This window comes from Rhincodon typus, chromosome 5 (genome assembly GCF_021869965.1).
Source record: "Rhincodon typus isolate 14 chromosome 5, sRhiTyp1.1, whole genome shotgun sequence".
Classification (NCBI taxonomy): domain Eukaryota; kingdom Metazoa; phylum Chordata; class Chondrichthyes; order Orectolobiformes; family Rhincodontidae; genus Rhincodon; species Rhincodon typus.
Genome location: NC_063336.1, coordinates 73551880 through 73568146, shown reverse-complemented (window position 1 = coordinate 73568146; position 16267 = coordinate 73551880). Strand labels below are relative to the sequence as shown.

Below are 16267 nucleotides of genomic sequence, written 5' to 3'. Positions count from 1 at the left end.
TTGTCAGTGCAACGGTTTTGTCTGATTGAAAGCAGGAGATAGCTTGCATGGAATTTCAGGAGCTTTGGATAAAGGCTAATGTTGTTTTGGGTTTTGTGCTTGTGTTAAAATTGATTTCCATCAAAATCACCTTGATTGTTTCCTAGACAGAGTTTCTACATTTGATTATAGTGATAATCCTCTTCGCACTTAGGAGTTTAGATGAAATCCATCAAAGTCGTCGTTCTCGTTCCCCCACTCGATACCAAGATGCCTCTCGCAGTCCAGTTGAATGCAGGCCCAGGGACATGGACAGTTATCACACTTACGAAAGAGACAGGTACAGTTTCGGCACAATTACTCCATTCCTTTCTTGTTTCTGTTTTATACCTTGAATTGAATTTTAAAGGCTAACATCTTGCTATTATTTTCATTTGATGTTTGAAAATAATTCCAGTGATCTAAACTTCCACTTCTGCAACAATATTTTGGAAAGGGATTAAGTTATAAACTCTGCAAATCGTTGAGCAGCGGAATTCTACCAAGGCTATTTTAAATCTGACCTTTGATTTCAGTTTACGATAAGCTCCAGTATACCATTTGACTGATTTTACAGTTCTCCACTTCCCTTTGTTCTTGCCTTGTTGAATGAAGGTTAAACACACTTCGTGAAAATTAATATGAATGCAACTGTCATTATCTGTTCAGATACATTATATTCTGTGCCATGCCAAGCTATGGGTGATGTGCTCTGCTTCTCTTCCCAACCACACACCCCCTCCATGAACTTCTCGACTGCTGCTGGCCCTATCAAAATTTTACTTGTGACAGGCAAGACATCAGATTTCTGAGGAAGGGTCTAGGCCCGAAACATCAGCTTTCCTGCTCCTCTGATGCTGCTTGGCCTGCTGTGTTCATCCAGCTCTACACCTTGTTACATCAGAATGCTGCTTAGAAGGAGGTAGGCTATGATGTGGAGGTGCCAGTGTTGTCTCTCTGAGTAAATTGAGGTCCTTAACTTAATAGCCATGTGAGGGCCTGTTCTTCTACCTCTGAGATTGAACCTGCAGTGGGTGAAACCCAGAACAAGTGATCAGCTTGGCATATCTCACTGTGATGGCTAAGGAGGGGACAGATAAGGATAGCCTCCATAATGGGTCCCCTGGCTCCATCAGTGGCTTCCAACCCCAAAGGATGTGCTTTCTTCTCTGCTATCTGCTGTGACAAGTGAGCTGCACCATTAGATTTTCTGGCTGTTCTCGGAGGTGATGGCTATCCTATCTTAAACTATTTAATGGCAATAAGTGGAACATAGAAAGCTAGACTCATCCTTAACCTATTTACTGAGAAGGTAGCTCCACGGCCCAGTAAGATCAAGCTTGACAAGGATGGAGAAAAGCACAGTAATATTTAGAGAGAAAGAGATATAGCAAGTTTGGGATTTGCCAGAAATTACAGGGCAATTTGTGCCAGTCTATTGTCAGCCTCCAGAAAATAGACATTCTAAACTTCACTTTGGTTCTGAGGAAGGGTCACTGGACCGGAAATGTTAACTCTGATTTTTTCTTCACAGATGCTGCCAGATCTGCTGAGCTTTTCCAGCAACTTCGTTTTTGTTCCTGATTTACAGCATCCACAGTTCTTTCAGTTTTTAGTCTATTGTGAGATACTGGCTTGATCTGGAGCATACAGTTCAGTTTTATTACTGGAATGTTGTCATTGTCCACAGCCTTTGAAGTATCCAGTGTTTCTTGATGTTACTTGGAGTAAATTCAATTGGGGAGGTGAACATTGGCATCTATAATGCTGGTGTCTATAGGTCAGACAGCATCCGAGGAGCAGGAAAGTCAAAGTTTCAGGCTGAAACCCTTTGTCAGGACTGGGGAGGCAGAAGGGAGTCCAGAAATAAATAGAGGGAGGGGGCTGTGACTTGGGGAAGGGTAGGAGAGATAGTGATAAGTGGATGCAGGTAGGGTGTGTTGTGAATGGTCTGTGGGAAGGGTGGAGTGGATAGCTGAGTCGGAAGATGGACAGGGTAAGTCAGGTCTCCCCAGTCCTGACAAAGGGTTTCGTCCCGAAACGTTGACTTTCCTGTTCCTTGGATGCTATCTGACCTGCTGTGCTGACCTAACCTGTCATCTTCCTACTCACCTATCCACTCTACCGTTCCCACGGACCAATCATAATACCTCCTACCTACATCCACCTATCACCATCTCTCCCACCCTTCCCCAGCACCGCCCCCCCCATTTATCTCTGGGCTCCACTCCCCCTCCCCAGTCCTGATGAAGGGTTTCAGCCCAAAACATTGACTTTCCTGCTCCTCAGATGCTGTCTAACCTGCTGTGCTTTTCCAGCTTCACACCTATAAGCTCTGGCTTCCAGCATCTGCAGCCATTATTGTCTCCAAGTCTATGATGCTGGTGTCCCCTGGAGATTTTATGTAAGAGAACGAACATAAATGTAGTAAGTGATCTGTTATCGATAAGAATTTTGGTTTTTCAATATAGTGAAGTCTACAGTAGGCCTTTAGAATATAATTTCATAGTTCTATCTCATCTCTTCATGCGTTCTGCAGGCTACCAACAGTGGATACTGGATGAATTGGATTTGTAGGTGGAGGGGTGGTGATTGGCACATGGATGGCATAAGTTGGCACTAATTTTACTTGTGGTATTAAAGGGCCACAGGATGGGTAGATGACCATGGCATGGGTCTATGAGAGCCCTTGACAATTAGGTATAGGATTCATGTACATGACACATTAAAAATAATATGGAGACACAGCAAATAATCAGGAAGACTTTTCTTGAAAGGGATTACAGAACAAGAGTAGTGAAGTCGAACTGAAATTCTGCTGTTCTTTGGAATACTATGCCTGGCCTATTATGTAACTGTTTTAGAGATAGTAGGAACTGCAGATGCTGGAGAATCTGAGATAACAAGGTGTAGAGCTAGATGAACACAGCAGGCCAAGCAGCATCAGAGGAGCAGGAAGGCTGACGTTTCGGGCCTAGACCCTTCTTCAGAAAATCATTTCTAGCTAAGAGGTTGGCGCAATGAAAGTTGATTCCTGAGATGAGGCTTTTTTCTCCTGATTACAGAGTTTAGAACGGGACTGAATCCTAGGATAAGCATTTTGGACTAATATGAGAAATTTCTTCATTTTGTAAGTTGGAATTTTTGGATTTCTCTTCTCTTGAGAGTTGTGGATTCTGATTGTTGAGTACATTTAACGTTGAGCTCAATAGATTAGTTGGCTATAAGATAATCAAGGGATGTGGGAGCAGACAAAAATTGGGATGTAAATCAGTTACGGTCATAATGGATGGTGGAACATGGTGAAAACAATGTATGGCTGACTGGTTTTTCATTTTAAATTGTTTTCATGGGATGTGGGCATTCCTTGTGCCAACATTTATTGTCTGTTCCTAATTGTCTTTGAGAATGTGCAGGTGAGCTACTTGAACTGTTGCAGTCATTGAGTTGTAGGTACACCCACAAACTGATAGCGAGGGAATTCCAGGATTTTGACCCAGCAACACTATGTTTCCAAGTCAGGATGGTGAGTAGTTTGGAAGGGAACTTGCAGGTGGTGGTGTTCCCATGTATCTGCTGCCCTTGTCCTTCTAGGTGGTCGTGCTCATTGTTTTGAAAGATGCTTGTATTCTTATGTAAGTCTGTGCTTTACTCTCTCCAAGATTAGTATATATTTCTCCATGTACAGTGCCCAAAACTGAGTGCAGTGTTCCAGATGGAGTAATTGCAGTCTTGTTTCAAACATGACAAAAAGATTGGAATTGGAGAAGTTAAGGTGTGAATGACTGTCCTTGATATCAAGGCAGCATTTGATTGAGTGTGGCATCAAGGAGCCCTAGACAAACTAGAGTGATGAGGAATCAAGGGAAACTCACCACCCTCATCTGCTTCATCAATGACCTTTCCTCCAAATATATAAGAAATAGGAGCAGGAGCAGGCCATTTACTACCTCAAGCCTGCCCCACCACTCAGTAAAATCATGGCAGATCTACCCCTCAACTCCTCTTTCATGCTGGCTCCTCGGAGTTCTCAATTTTCTGATATTTCAAAACGCCGTCCAAACTACGCAGTTTTCATCACCATTTATGACTTCTCAGATATGCAGCAAGACCTGAGCATCAAAAAAGGTTGGGCTGATAAATATGAGGTGTGGCCTAGTGGTTATGTTCCTGTAATCCAGAACCCTTCTAGAGTTTGAATTCCACAATGGAGAAATTTGAAATATTTGGTGTAATGGCGACCATGTAACTGCTACCAATTGTTATAAAAACCATCTGGTTCATTAATGTCCTTTAGGGAAGGAAGTCTGCCATTGTTAGAATCATAGAAATCCTGTAATGCAGATAGAGGCCATTATGCCCATTGAGTCTGCACCAACTACCCACACGCCCCCCCCACCCCAACCAAAGAGCAAACCACCCAGACCTACCTGTCCCACCCTATCCCCACATTTACTGTGGCTAATCCACATAGCCTGCACATCCTTGAACACTGCAGGGCAATTTATCACAGCAAATCCACCTAACCGGCACATGTTTGTGACTACGGGAAGAAACTAGAGCACACAGTAGAAATCCACACAGACATAGGAGAATGTGCAAACTCCACACAGAGAGTCACCCAAGACTGGAATTGAGCCCAACTCCCTGGTGATGTGAGGCAGCAGTGCTAACCACTGTGCTGTGCTTTCTCAGTCTGGCCGACATATAACTCCAAACCCAGAGCAATGTGATTGAATCTTAACTACACTCTGTGCAAATAGGGATGACAATAAATTCTGGCCTGGTCAGTGATGCCTTCGTTCTATGAACTTTTTTTTAAAATTAGCAAGTAATATTTGTATCACAGAAATGCTATCTGATAATCATTTCCAATAAGACAGAAATCTAATCATCATCTTTCAACATTAACGGCATTGAAACCTCTGTTACCATTTTACTGCAGCTTACTATTGACCAGAAACTGAACTGGAGCAGCCTTACAAATACTGTGGCTACAAAGACAGGTTAGAGGCTGGGAATCCTACAATGATAAACTCACTTCCGGCCTCCCCACTACCTTTCTACCATCTACAAGGCACAAGTCAGGAGTGTAACTGGAATACTCCCCCTTTACCTGGATGAATGTAGCTTCAACAACACTCAAGAAACTTGACATCATCCAGGACAAAGCAGCTTACTTGACTGACACCACATCCACAAACATTCATTCCCTCCATCACCGATATTCACTGGCACCACATGTGCCATCCACAAGATTTACAGCAATAACTTACCAAACCTAGCTCAGTGACATTACCACTAGGCCTTTCAACACTATTGCTCCTCCCACAGCACCTTCCAAACAAACGACCTCTAACATCCAGAAGGAGGAGGAAAGCAGATACATACGAAAACCACCTTCAAGTTCCCCTCCCAGGTCTGGATGGGATCTATCCCAGGTTACTGAGGGAAGCGAAAGAGGAAATAGCTGGGGCCTTAACAGGTATCTTTGCAGCATCCTTGAGCATGGGCAAGGTCCCGGAGGACTGGAGAATTGCTAATGTTGTCCCCTTGTTTAAGAAGGGTAGCAAGGATAATCCAGGTAATTATAGACCGGTGAGCCTGATATCAGTGGTGGGGAAGCTGCTGGAGAAGATACTGAGGGATAGGATCTATTTTCATTTGGAAGAAAATGGGCTTATTAGTGATAGGCAGCATGGTTTTGTGCAGGGAAGGTCATGTCTTACCAACTTGATAGAATTCTTTGAGGAAGTGACAAAGTTGATAGATGAGGGAAGGGCTGTAGATGTCATATACATGGACTTCGGTAAGGCGTTTGATAAGGTTCCCCATGGTAGGCTGATGGAGAAAGTGAAGTTGCATGGGGTCCAGGATGTACGAGCTAGATGGATAGAGAACTGGCTGGGCAACAGGAGACAAAGAGTTGTAGTGGAAGGGAGTTTCTCAAAATGGAGAACTGTGACCAGTGGTGTTCCATAGGGATCCGTGTTGGGACCACTGTTGTTTGTGATATACATAAATGATCTGGAGGAAGGTATAGATGGTCTGATTAGCAAGTTTGCAGATGACACTAAGATTGGTGGAGTAGCAGACAGTGAAGGGGACTGTCGGAGAATGCAGCAGAATATAGATAGATTGGAGAGTTGGGCGGAGAAATGGCAGATGGAGTTCAATCCAGGCAAATGCGAGATGATGCATTTTGAAAGATCCAATTCAAGAGCGAACAATGTAGTAAATGGAAAAGCCGTGGGGAAAATTGATGCACAGAGAGATCTGAGCGTTCAGGTCCATTGTACCCTGAAGGTGGCAACGCAGGTGGATAGAGTGGTCAAGAAGGCATACGGCATGCTTTCATTCATCGGACGGGCTATTGAGTACAAGAGTTGGCAGGTCATGTTGCAGTTGTATAGGATTTTGGTTCGACCACATTTGGAATACTGCGTACAGTTCTGGTCGCCACATTACCAAAAGGATGTGGATGCTTTGGAGAGGGTGCAGAGGAGGTTCACCAGGATGTTGCCTGGTATTGAGGGTGCTAGCTATGAAGAGAAGTTGAGTAGATTAGGATTATTTACATTAGAAAGACGGAGGTTGAGGGGGGGACCTGATTGAGGTCTACAAAATCATGAGAGGTATAGACAGGGTGGATAGCAAGAAGCTTTTTCCCCAGAGTGGGAGACTCAATTACTAGGGGTCACGATTTCAAGGTGAGAGGGGAAAAGTTTAATTGAGATATGCGTGGAAAGTTCTTTACGCAGAGGGTGGTGGGTGCCTGGAACGCGTTGCCAGCGGAGGTGGTAGAGGCGGGCACGATAGCATCATTTAAGATGTATCTCAACAGATACATGAATGGGAACAGGGAGCAGAGGGATACAGATCCTTGGAAAATAGGCGACAGGTTTAGATAGAGGATCTGGATCGGCGCAGGCTTGGAGGGCCGAAGAGCCTGTTGCTGTGCTGTAATTTTCTTTGTTCTTTGATCTTTATTCCAAGTCATACACCAATAAATACAAAATACCGTGGATGCTGGAAATCTGGAACAAGCACAGAGAACTTGCAGTTGTTCAGCTTATTGAGGTTGTTCAGTTCTGAAAAAGAGTCATATCAGACTTAAAATGCTAAATTTGTTTCTCTCTCCACAGATGCTGGCAGGCCTGCTGAGTTTTTCCAGCATGCCCAATGCTTGTTTCAAATTACAAACCATCCTGCCTTGGAAATGTATTGCCGTTCCTTCACTGTTGTTGGATTAAAATCCTGGAAATTCCTTCCTAACAGCATTGTGAGTGTCCCTACAACATATGTACGACAGTGGTTCAAGAAGCCATCTCACAACCACCACAGAGTCATACAGAATAAGAAACCGGCCCTGCAGTCCACCGTATCAATGCCGACCAACAAACACCAAACTATACTGTAGTAAACTGTATCTTCTACAGAGCAACTAGAGAAGCAACACCCATATCCCTGAATGAATAAATAGCATCCCAAAACCTCTGTACTCCTCCCCAGTTCCCAGCTTCTTATCATTTAGAAAATAGTCTCAAACATGCTTTTATTTATATCGTGTCACCCAGCATACTGTCATCAACAATTTAAGCTATGTTGATTTTGGTTTCTTCAAGATATTTAGAAATACATTCTGAGCTGGAGGACTGGGTTCAAGTCCCACTTGCCGTAAAGGTGCATAATGACATCTGTCAACAGATTGATTAAGAAATATCTTCTGCTTAACCCTTGAAGGGCTCTTGTGGTGCAGAGGTTATGTCCCTACCTCAGAGACAGGAAACCTGGGTTCAAGTCCATAAAACCATAGAAATGATATAGCACACAAGGGAACCATTCTGTCCATCTTGTCCTTCTGTACGCAGTTCCCCTTTCTAATTCCATCTTCCTGCACGCGATTCATGGCCCCACAGCTTACAGCACTTACGGTGCTAATCCAGGTCCTTTTCAAAAGAGTTTTAGGGTCTCTGCCTCCAATACCAGTTTGGGCAGCACAGACATCCATCATCCTCTGCATAAAAGAAGTTTTCCCTCACGTGCCCTCTAATCCTTCTGCCACTTAGCTTGAATCTATGATTGGAGGGATCAATGACCAGGTGGAGGGGGGGGCGCGGGAACGCATACACTCTCATCACATTAGAGAAGTATATAGATATGCATTTGCAATACCAAGGCTTTGGACCACATGCTTGAAAATAGTATTAAAATAGTTAATTTGTTTTCGATCTGCGTGGACACAATGGGCCTTTTTCTGTGCTATGTTATTCTGTTTTCTGTGCCTTTTTCAATGACTATGACGGTTCCAAATTTATGCATAAGACAAAACTTGGAAGCATTGTGAACTGTGAGGAAGATAGGGTTAGAGTTTCTGAAAGATGTAGGCAGGTAGATGGAACAGGAGAAGATGAAGTTCAATGTGTAGAAATGTAAAATGGTTCATTTTGATAGGAAGAGCATATGGAGACAACATAAAACAAGAGGGCACATTTCTAAAGGGTTGCAGGAGTAAAGTGTTCTGGTGTATATATGCACAACTCATTGAAGAGAGTGGTTATTAAAGTGTAAGTATCCTTGGCATTATTGATGGGGTTTAGAGTATGAGAACAAGGAGGTTACATTGAATTTGCCTAAGATACTGGTTCATCCTCAGCTGGAGTTATGTATCCAGTTCTGGATACCACACTTAAGGAAAGCTGTGAAGACATTGGAGAGGCAGTAGAAAAGATTCATAGATTGGTGAAGTTGATGCTGTTTTCCTTGGAGAAAAGTAGGTTAAGAGAAAGGTCTTCAAAATTCTGAGGGATCTGGACAGGGGAGATGAGGACAAACATCACACTTACGAAAGGATCAAGAACAAAGTGCAGGCTTAAAGTACTTGATAAAAGGAGGAAAAGTTGTCTGAGGAAAAGCATTTTCATACAGTGTGTGGTTAAGACACTGCCTGACAGTGTGGTGGAGACTTAGACTGTTAAGTGAAAAAAAAGGCTATGGGGTTAAGGTGGGAAAATTCTTCTTCCAAAGAGTTGGTGAGGACACTTTGGGATGAATGGTCTCCTGCACTGTAAAAATTCTGCTATTCTGTACTATTGAAATAAAAGAACGTCCTTATCTTGTAATAAAAGCAAAATGTGCTGGAAACCAAACTAAAATCCAAACATACTGAAAAAAGCTTGGCAGCATCTGTGACCTTTCATTAGAACTGGGAAAAGTGAGAAATGAATGTGGAGAGAGGCTAGAGATAGGAACAAAAGGAAAGGTCTGTGACAGGTTAGAGGTGCAAGTGATATGCTGCAAAGCCAGAGGAAGCTGTAATGGAGTTTGGAAACACAAGATACTTCCAGAGAATATGCCAAGATAGCTGCCATCCCAATGTAAAGTGAATAAAATGATAGAAATGAGTGAAGAAAGAAATAAATCAACAGAGAAACATAAAACAAAATGGTTGCGATTTAGAGTAGGTGAACTCTGTGTTGAGCCTGGAAGGCTATAATGTATTAAGTTCAAAAGATGAACTGCTGTTGTTAAACTTGCATCGTGCTTAATTGGAACTCTGCAGTAGACGAAAGGTAGAAAGATTAGACTGGGAACATTCACTGGAGAATTAAAACAACAACAGGCAATGATAAGTTTGGGACGATGTTTGCTGACTGAACAGAGGTGGCCACCCCGTCATGGCTTTGTGAACATGGGTATGGCATGCATAATCAAGAAGCTCAGGCTAAACCCCTACAAATCACTAGTTTGGTCTGAGCACACTTTAAAAGGAAATATTTGGAAAGGGTGGAGAGGAAGTTTGCCAGAATGGTATTTGGTTTGCTTGAAGTTTTAGTTATGAAGAGAGACTGGGAAGCTGGAAGTTCTTTTTAGAACAGAGAAAGGCAAGGAGAGATTTACTTGAGATGTTGAAAATGATGAGGACTTTTCAGTGACAAAAACAGAAATTGCTGGAAAAACACAGCAGATCTGGCAGCATCTATGGAGAGAAAGCATTTTGGGTCCAGTGACCCTTCTTCAGAACACTTGAGTTCCTGCATCTGTAGTTTTTGTCTAGGGATTTTCAGTGATTTGGTAAAGGCTGTTTTCCCATGTAAATGGCTCAGTAACCAGAGGTCACACAATTAAATGAATTGCTAAAAGAACAATGGAGGAATTTGGAAAAATTGCATTACCTAAAGTCTTATGAGGATTTGGAATACATTATCTGCAAGCATGAAAACAGAACCCATAGGAACTTTCTAAAAGCCATTGGACTTGCACTCAAAGCATATCAATTGTTGGGATAATAGAAAGGAATGCATTGGGTAACTCTTTCATAGAGCTGGCACAGGCTGGATGGTTCAAGGTGCACAAACTGTTCAGAATATGGAAAAATATCCCCAAATTATGTTGATGGGGGAAAAATAATCTCCCCTTCAGAGAGTTGTTGCAGAAATGAATATTTACCATTGACTGCACCAAACTGTGGCTAATCTTCTGTGTAAGTACAGGTCTCAGAGATTCACCCAGGGTAATTGTTATGTTGCATAGACAGGAATGAAGTTTATATTACAGCATTTCATTGACACCTACCATCATTGTGGACAACCTTGAAAAACCTATGTCAAACTCAAAGGACAGGTTTGGAAAATAAAGGAAATTTTCAGAACATCATATGTCTCACATAGTGAAAGTTATTAAATTAAGCTACTAACTAATGTTATCTTGTTTGTTAAAATTCCAGAAGTAGAAATTTGAACCTGACAGTACCTGAGAGGATAAAAGCAAAGTAAACTTGCCATAGTCCCAGAGTTATATAGGGCTGCATATGGGGCATTCGGTAGAAAAAGATGATATGGTGATTTAACCTGAGGGTCACCAAACCTCAAGTGAGGGGTGATATTGAGAAGACAGGTAATCTCACTGGGTGCGGGAATTGAAACTGCGCAGTTGGTGTAACTCTGTATCACAAATCAACTATCCAGCTAATGAACTAACCGACCCCCAACCCTCATGGTTAAAGCAAAGTGAGTGACACAAACGTGTTAAAGTTGACACTGTTGTTCAATAGATCAGATTGGAATTTAATGTTTAATGTATGGGCTCTGGAAATTCTATTTGGATTTGTTTGCCTTTCCTCATTTCTGATGTAATTTTATTATCAGTTGATTGTATTATGAAGGGATGTGTATGAGAAAAATTCATTTGATTGTTATGACGTAGAATCAACTGCCTGAATCAAGTTTAATAATAACTTTAAAAAATGAATTGGATTATAATTGAAATGATAAGTAATTTCACGGAAACAGAAAGGAACAGGAGAATGATACAGAGATAGTAGGAACTGCAGATGCTGGAGAATCTGAGATAACAAGGTGTAGAGCTGGATGAACACAGTAGGCCAAGCAGCATCAGAGGAGCAGGAAGGCTGACGTTTCGGGTCTAGACCCTTCTTCAGAAAAGGCCCGAAATGTCAGCCTTCCTGCTCCTCTGATGCTGCTTGGCCTGCTATGTTCGTCCAGCTCCACACCTTGTTATAGGAGAATGATACAAACTGAATAGTTCTTTCAAAGAGTCAGCACAGCCACAGTGGGCTGAATGGCCTCCTACTGGGGCTTTGCACGTATGTATTCTGGTAAGTATTACAATGCAACAGTATTGGAGTCAATAGACAACAGTTTATGCCAATGTGAGAAAATTGTATAAAAACATTGGGATTTCCCGTTTAGATTGTATGGGTATTGGTGAAGAGATAAGATTACAGTGTTTAAATTTGTCACATGCTGAGCTTTTCTGCTAGTAACCATATTAATGTAAAGCTAGTAAAACAACAGTTTCACACATTCTTAACAAGTACGATACATGCAGCAGAGTGATGATAGATACAGTGGAAACACTGAAATTTTCCTTGTGGAGAAGTTTGCTTTTAGCCTTGCTCACTAGGTTTGATGGCCAATGTGCTAGTGTTAGTAACACAAAATTTCAGCTTCTTAACCAAGCAAAGTGACAGAAACTCATGATAATGTCCAAAGAGATGTGGTTTATAGACTGGACATGACAGATTTATGAAAATATAGTATTCTTTTTACCAAGTTTTGTTTCAAACAAAGTTAGGAAATTTTCGAAGATTGAGTTACAATTTATAGCTAAACTTTATAATTGATAACTTAAGTTGTGTGATCAATTAAATGTCGCTTCAAGCTACATCATTTAAATACTTACAGTCATAGAGTCATACAGCATGGAAACAAGACTCTTTGGTCCAACTAGTCCACGCCAACCATGTTCCCAAACTAAACTAGTCCCACCTGCCTGCGTTTGGCCCATATCCCTGCAAACCTTTCCTGTTAATGTATTTATCCAAATGTCTTTTAAATATTGTAACTGTACCTGCATCCACCACTTCCTCTGGCAATTCATTCCACACACAAACCACTCTGTGTAAAAAGGTTGCCCCAGGACCTTTTTAAAACATTTTCCTCTCACCTTAAAAATATGGCTCCTAGTTTTGAACTCCCCACTGTAGGGAAAAGACCCTTGCTATTCACCTTATCTATGCTCTTCATGATTCTATAAACCTTTTTTAAAGAATAGAGCCAAGTTTATTATTAGGTATTTCTTTTTTATTATATATTTGGTATTTTTACTATGTATTATTACAAGTAATTTGTAATTATGATAGAGCCCACCATCTCAACAGAACAGTGAAGTAGCTGATCTGTTGTCTCAGTGGGATACCTCTATTTTGCTCATGATGGGAGGATAGGCTGGTATGAATATCATTCTGTAGGTGAAGTTCCATCAGTGCAGATAGCCTGCTGTCCCCGTATTTACAGTGCTGCACTGTGCCAGTGATTTTTGTGTATCTTAAAAAAAACTCTTTTAGCAAATAAGTTAATTGGAACAATTCTGAACTGAGTGGATATGCAATGTGGAACAGGATATCCTTTTAGTTTGCTCTTTCCTATCCGACCTGGGATGAAGAGTTCTGATAATACCAGGCCATTTGATTCTTTTTCATGGAGAATGGAATGGCTGCAGATGAGCAGTTAAAATGTGTTATGGGACTAAGTGAAGAATAGCCATGATAATTCTATGATTCTTCTATAAATTAATGTTCAGTTTAATTTAAGTGCATTTTCTTTACAGCCGTATTAAATATTGTTTACAGATGTTAAGTGCTTGTATCATTGAAACATAAAATGATTTGCTCACTATCAGTGGCATCTTCATTAGATCTCACTTTCTTTTTCATTGCCCCATTTTTTTCTCCTCACCGCATTGCTCCCCATTCATCATGTCTGTGCAGTGAGCTCCTTATGCTGCCCAGAGCAAAACGAGGAAGGAGTGCAGAGTGCCTGCATACTGCCAGGTAAATAGTAAGTGAATGTATTCTGAGAATGAGCTTTGTTTTTAAACATTGTTTTAGCATTCTTCTTGTAATAATGGTTTTCAATTGTAAATTTATACAGTTCAATGATAGACATCTTGTTGTGTTGTTTAAAAACAGCTACACTTTACATTTGTACTATTTTGCCTTTCATGGGTCTGTATTTGGTATGCTCCACAGCTATTGACAACACTGCTAATATACAGGTTGAATCTGCTAAAACAACATGTGAGCTTGATGATCCATTGCTCATCACAACATGTGCTTATGATTACATTTCTGACATCTCTTCATGTCTAAATCCTTGTAAGATTAGATGTATTCAAGTAACCATTGTTTAAAAGTTTGTTGTGATATAAACACACTACGGTAAACAGTATCCTCTTACAATTAGTTCATTGTTGGTGATAATTTTCTTAATACAAAATTAATACTGAAAAGTGTGTTTATGCCTAACTCTCAAATATTATATTTGCCTCCAAGTATTTTTATTGAGTAAGTAGTCTCTTTTCTCTGATCTGTTTTGCTTTGCAAGTACTCCACAAGAGTAATTCCCATTCAAGCAAACAATCTGCAGAAAGGAAGAACATTTCTAGACCCTGTCATGGACCAAAACTGCCATGACCTTCAACTGAGCCTTTCCGAGCACTGACCTTTGACTGTCATTCTTCCTTTTGGATCTGACCTGGCAGAGTGGAGTTTGTGACCCCTCTGTACACTCCTAATAATGCATCAACAACGTAAGAACTGGGAGCAAGAGTAGGCAATTCAGCACCTCAAGCCTGCTCCACCATTTGATCTGATCGTGGCTGATCTCATATTAGCCTCAACTCAGTTTTCCGGTCTGCGCTCCATAATGCTTCAGTAATAACTAATTAAAAATTTGTCTATCTCCTCCATAAAACAAGAAACGTCAAAATCCTCTCAGAATGGATTTCCATATTCACATTGAAAGGTGATCTAATCTGCTTGGTCACTTCACTGGCCTGTGAAGGACCTTTCCTGAACATCAAGGAAGATCCTGGCCAATCCACAAAGCTACAATTGTAATAACTGGAGCATTGTGCTATGAGTCATTTAGGGATTATTTGTTCATTGTTTCAGAATGCATTTTCTTCTAATGGGTGTTTTGATACAAAGTCAGGAGATTTGCTTTTAATCTCCAATTATTGCTGAAACAACCGTTACAGTGTCTTGGAGACAGGTGCTAACACCAAAAACAATGGTCCACAATGGCACCTATGGCACTTGCATCATAGGGGTTGCTCTCCTATACCTTTAACTCTTGAAGTTCAGATATCATTTCTAGTAAATTCACTTTGTGTGCCCTCCAGGTTACTGGGTCTTTCCAAATCTTGTGATGCCCATCAAACTGACCTTTGCCTCTATTGTAACGATGTGGTGAATGGGTCAAGAATGAACAGGAGCTGAATATTCTTCAACAGTCATGTCAAAGACAGGCTACGTGTTTTTAAGGTCACATTGCCAAGGATCAAGTGATAGATGGGGAATGAGAATGCAAGGTGACTAGGGAACTTTGAATGAATATGTTTGAAAAGATTTCAGGAGAGAAGCAGTTTGAAGAAATGTTCAGGAAATGGCAGTTTGATTGGTAAACGGTGGATGGGGCTATTGAGCTGGACAGATGTGGGAAAGCCTTTGAGCAGGATGGTGCAGACAACCATGATACATGCTGGATAGAAATTATGAAGGCAGGGCGCTGTGTGTACTGTCAACAACAACAACTTGTGTTTATATAGCACCTTTTAAGGAAGTAAAATGTCCCCAGATTCTTCACAGGATCATTGTACACAGTTTAACAAAATTGGTCATGTAAGGATTTGTTCAAAGAGATAGGTTTAAAGGTGCATGCAAAAGAAGAAGCCAGAACGGAGCGATTAGGAAGGAAACTTCAGAGCATGCGGCTGAGATAGCGGAAAGCAAGGCAGCCAATGTTCACAAGGCCATGATTGAAGGAGCACAAATTTTTACGAGTGTGTTTGGAGGAAATTACAGAAACAGGGAGGGGCAAGACCATCGAGGGATTTGGACATTTTGAAAATGAACCTATTATTTAACCAAAAGCCAATGTACAACAGTAATAGGTGAACAGGATTTGCTGTGTTAGGTTATGGACAGCATAATTTTGGATGATTGTGAGTAGAACATGGAAAACCAGCCAGAAGTGTGTCAGAATAGTTAGTTGGCATTAGAAAGAATGGTCAACAGTTCTGCTTCTAAGGAATCCAAAAAGTAGGCGATACTGAAATGAACTTTTAGTGGGCATGGTTGTTAAGTTAGAGACAGAGGAGTGAGATTACAACATGCAGTTTACATAAAGTAATTTTCTTGTTCTTGTTCCTCATATTGACTGGAAATGTAGGTTCCTGATGGTAAGAGACACTGGGTCCAATAATTGGTGAGACTGGTGGTGAGAACGTAATGTGAAGTCTCATGCTGTTCCAAAATTAGTAAAGCTGGATAAAAAATGTCACGAGCACATTAAGGCCTTGCAAAAGATACCCAATGAGACATGGCAACATTTCTTCACACACTTCTTCTGTTTCTAGTCTCTGTCTTCCAGAATGTTCTCAATAAATCATTTAGATCCACTACATTTTGAATAAATTCCTCCATGGCTGAGTGCCCTAGTGCTATGATCTCGAATGTGTAAAACATGATAGCAGTCATCATGTTGATTTGACTCATGAAAGCTATCTCCTGTACCTTATGAAGTTAGAATATAAATTTGAATATCTGTCTGTTTTAAATTCTAACATGTTCTATTTCTGTATCCTTGCTCATGTTATTCTGTCTTGTTACAGTGTGTTAGATGTTTCTGACAACCACAACCTTACTAATATTCAAATATTTCCT

The 16267-nt window shown here is 41.0% G+C and overlaps 1 protein-coding gene across 1 annotated transcript in view; it reads left to right on the top strand.

The window, feature by feature from the left end:
- Positions 1–16267, top strand: part of LOC109919852 (regulating synaptic membrane exocytosis protein 1-like) — a 424455-nt gene that overhangs the window by 217631 nt on the left and 190557 nt on the right. The window contains exons 16-17 of the mRNA XM_048597070.1: positions 194–319; positions 13310–13372. Of these exons, the coding sequence (XP_048453027.1) occupies positions 194–319; positions 13310–13372 (189 nt within the window). The remainder of the gene's footprint in view (positions 1–193; positions 320–13309; positions 13373–16267) is intronic.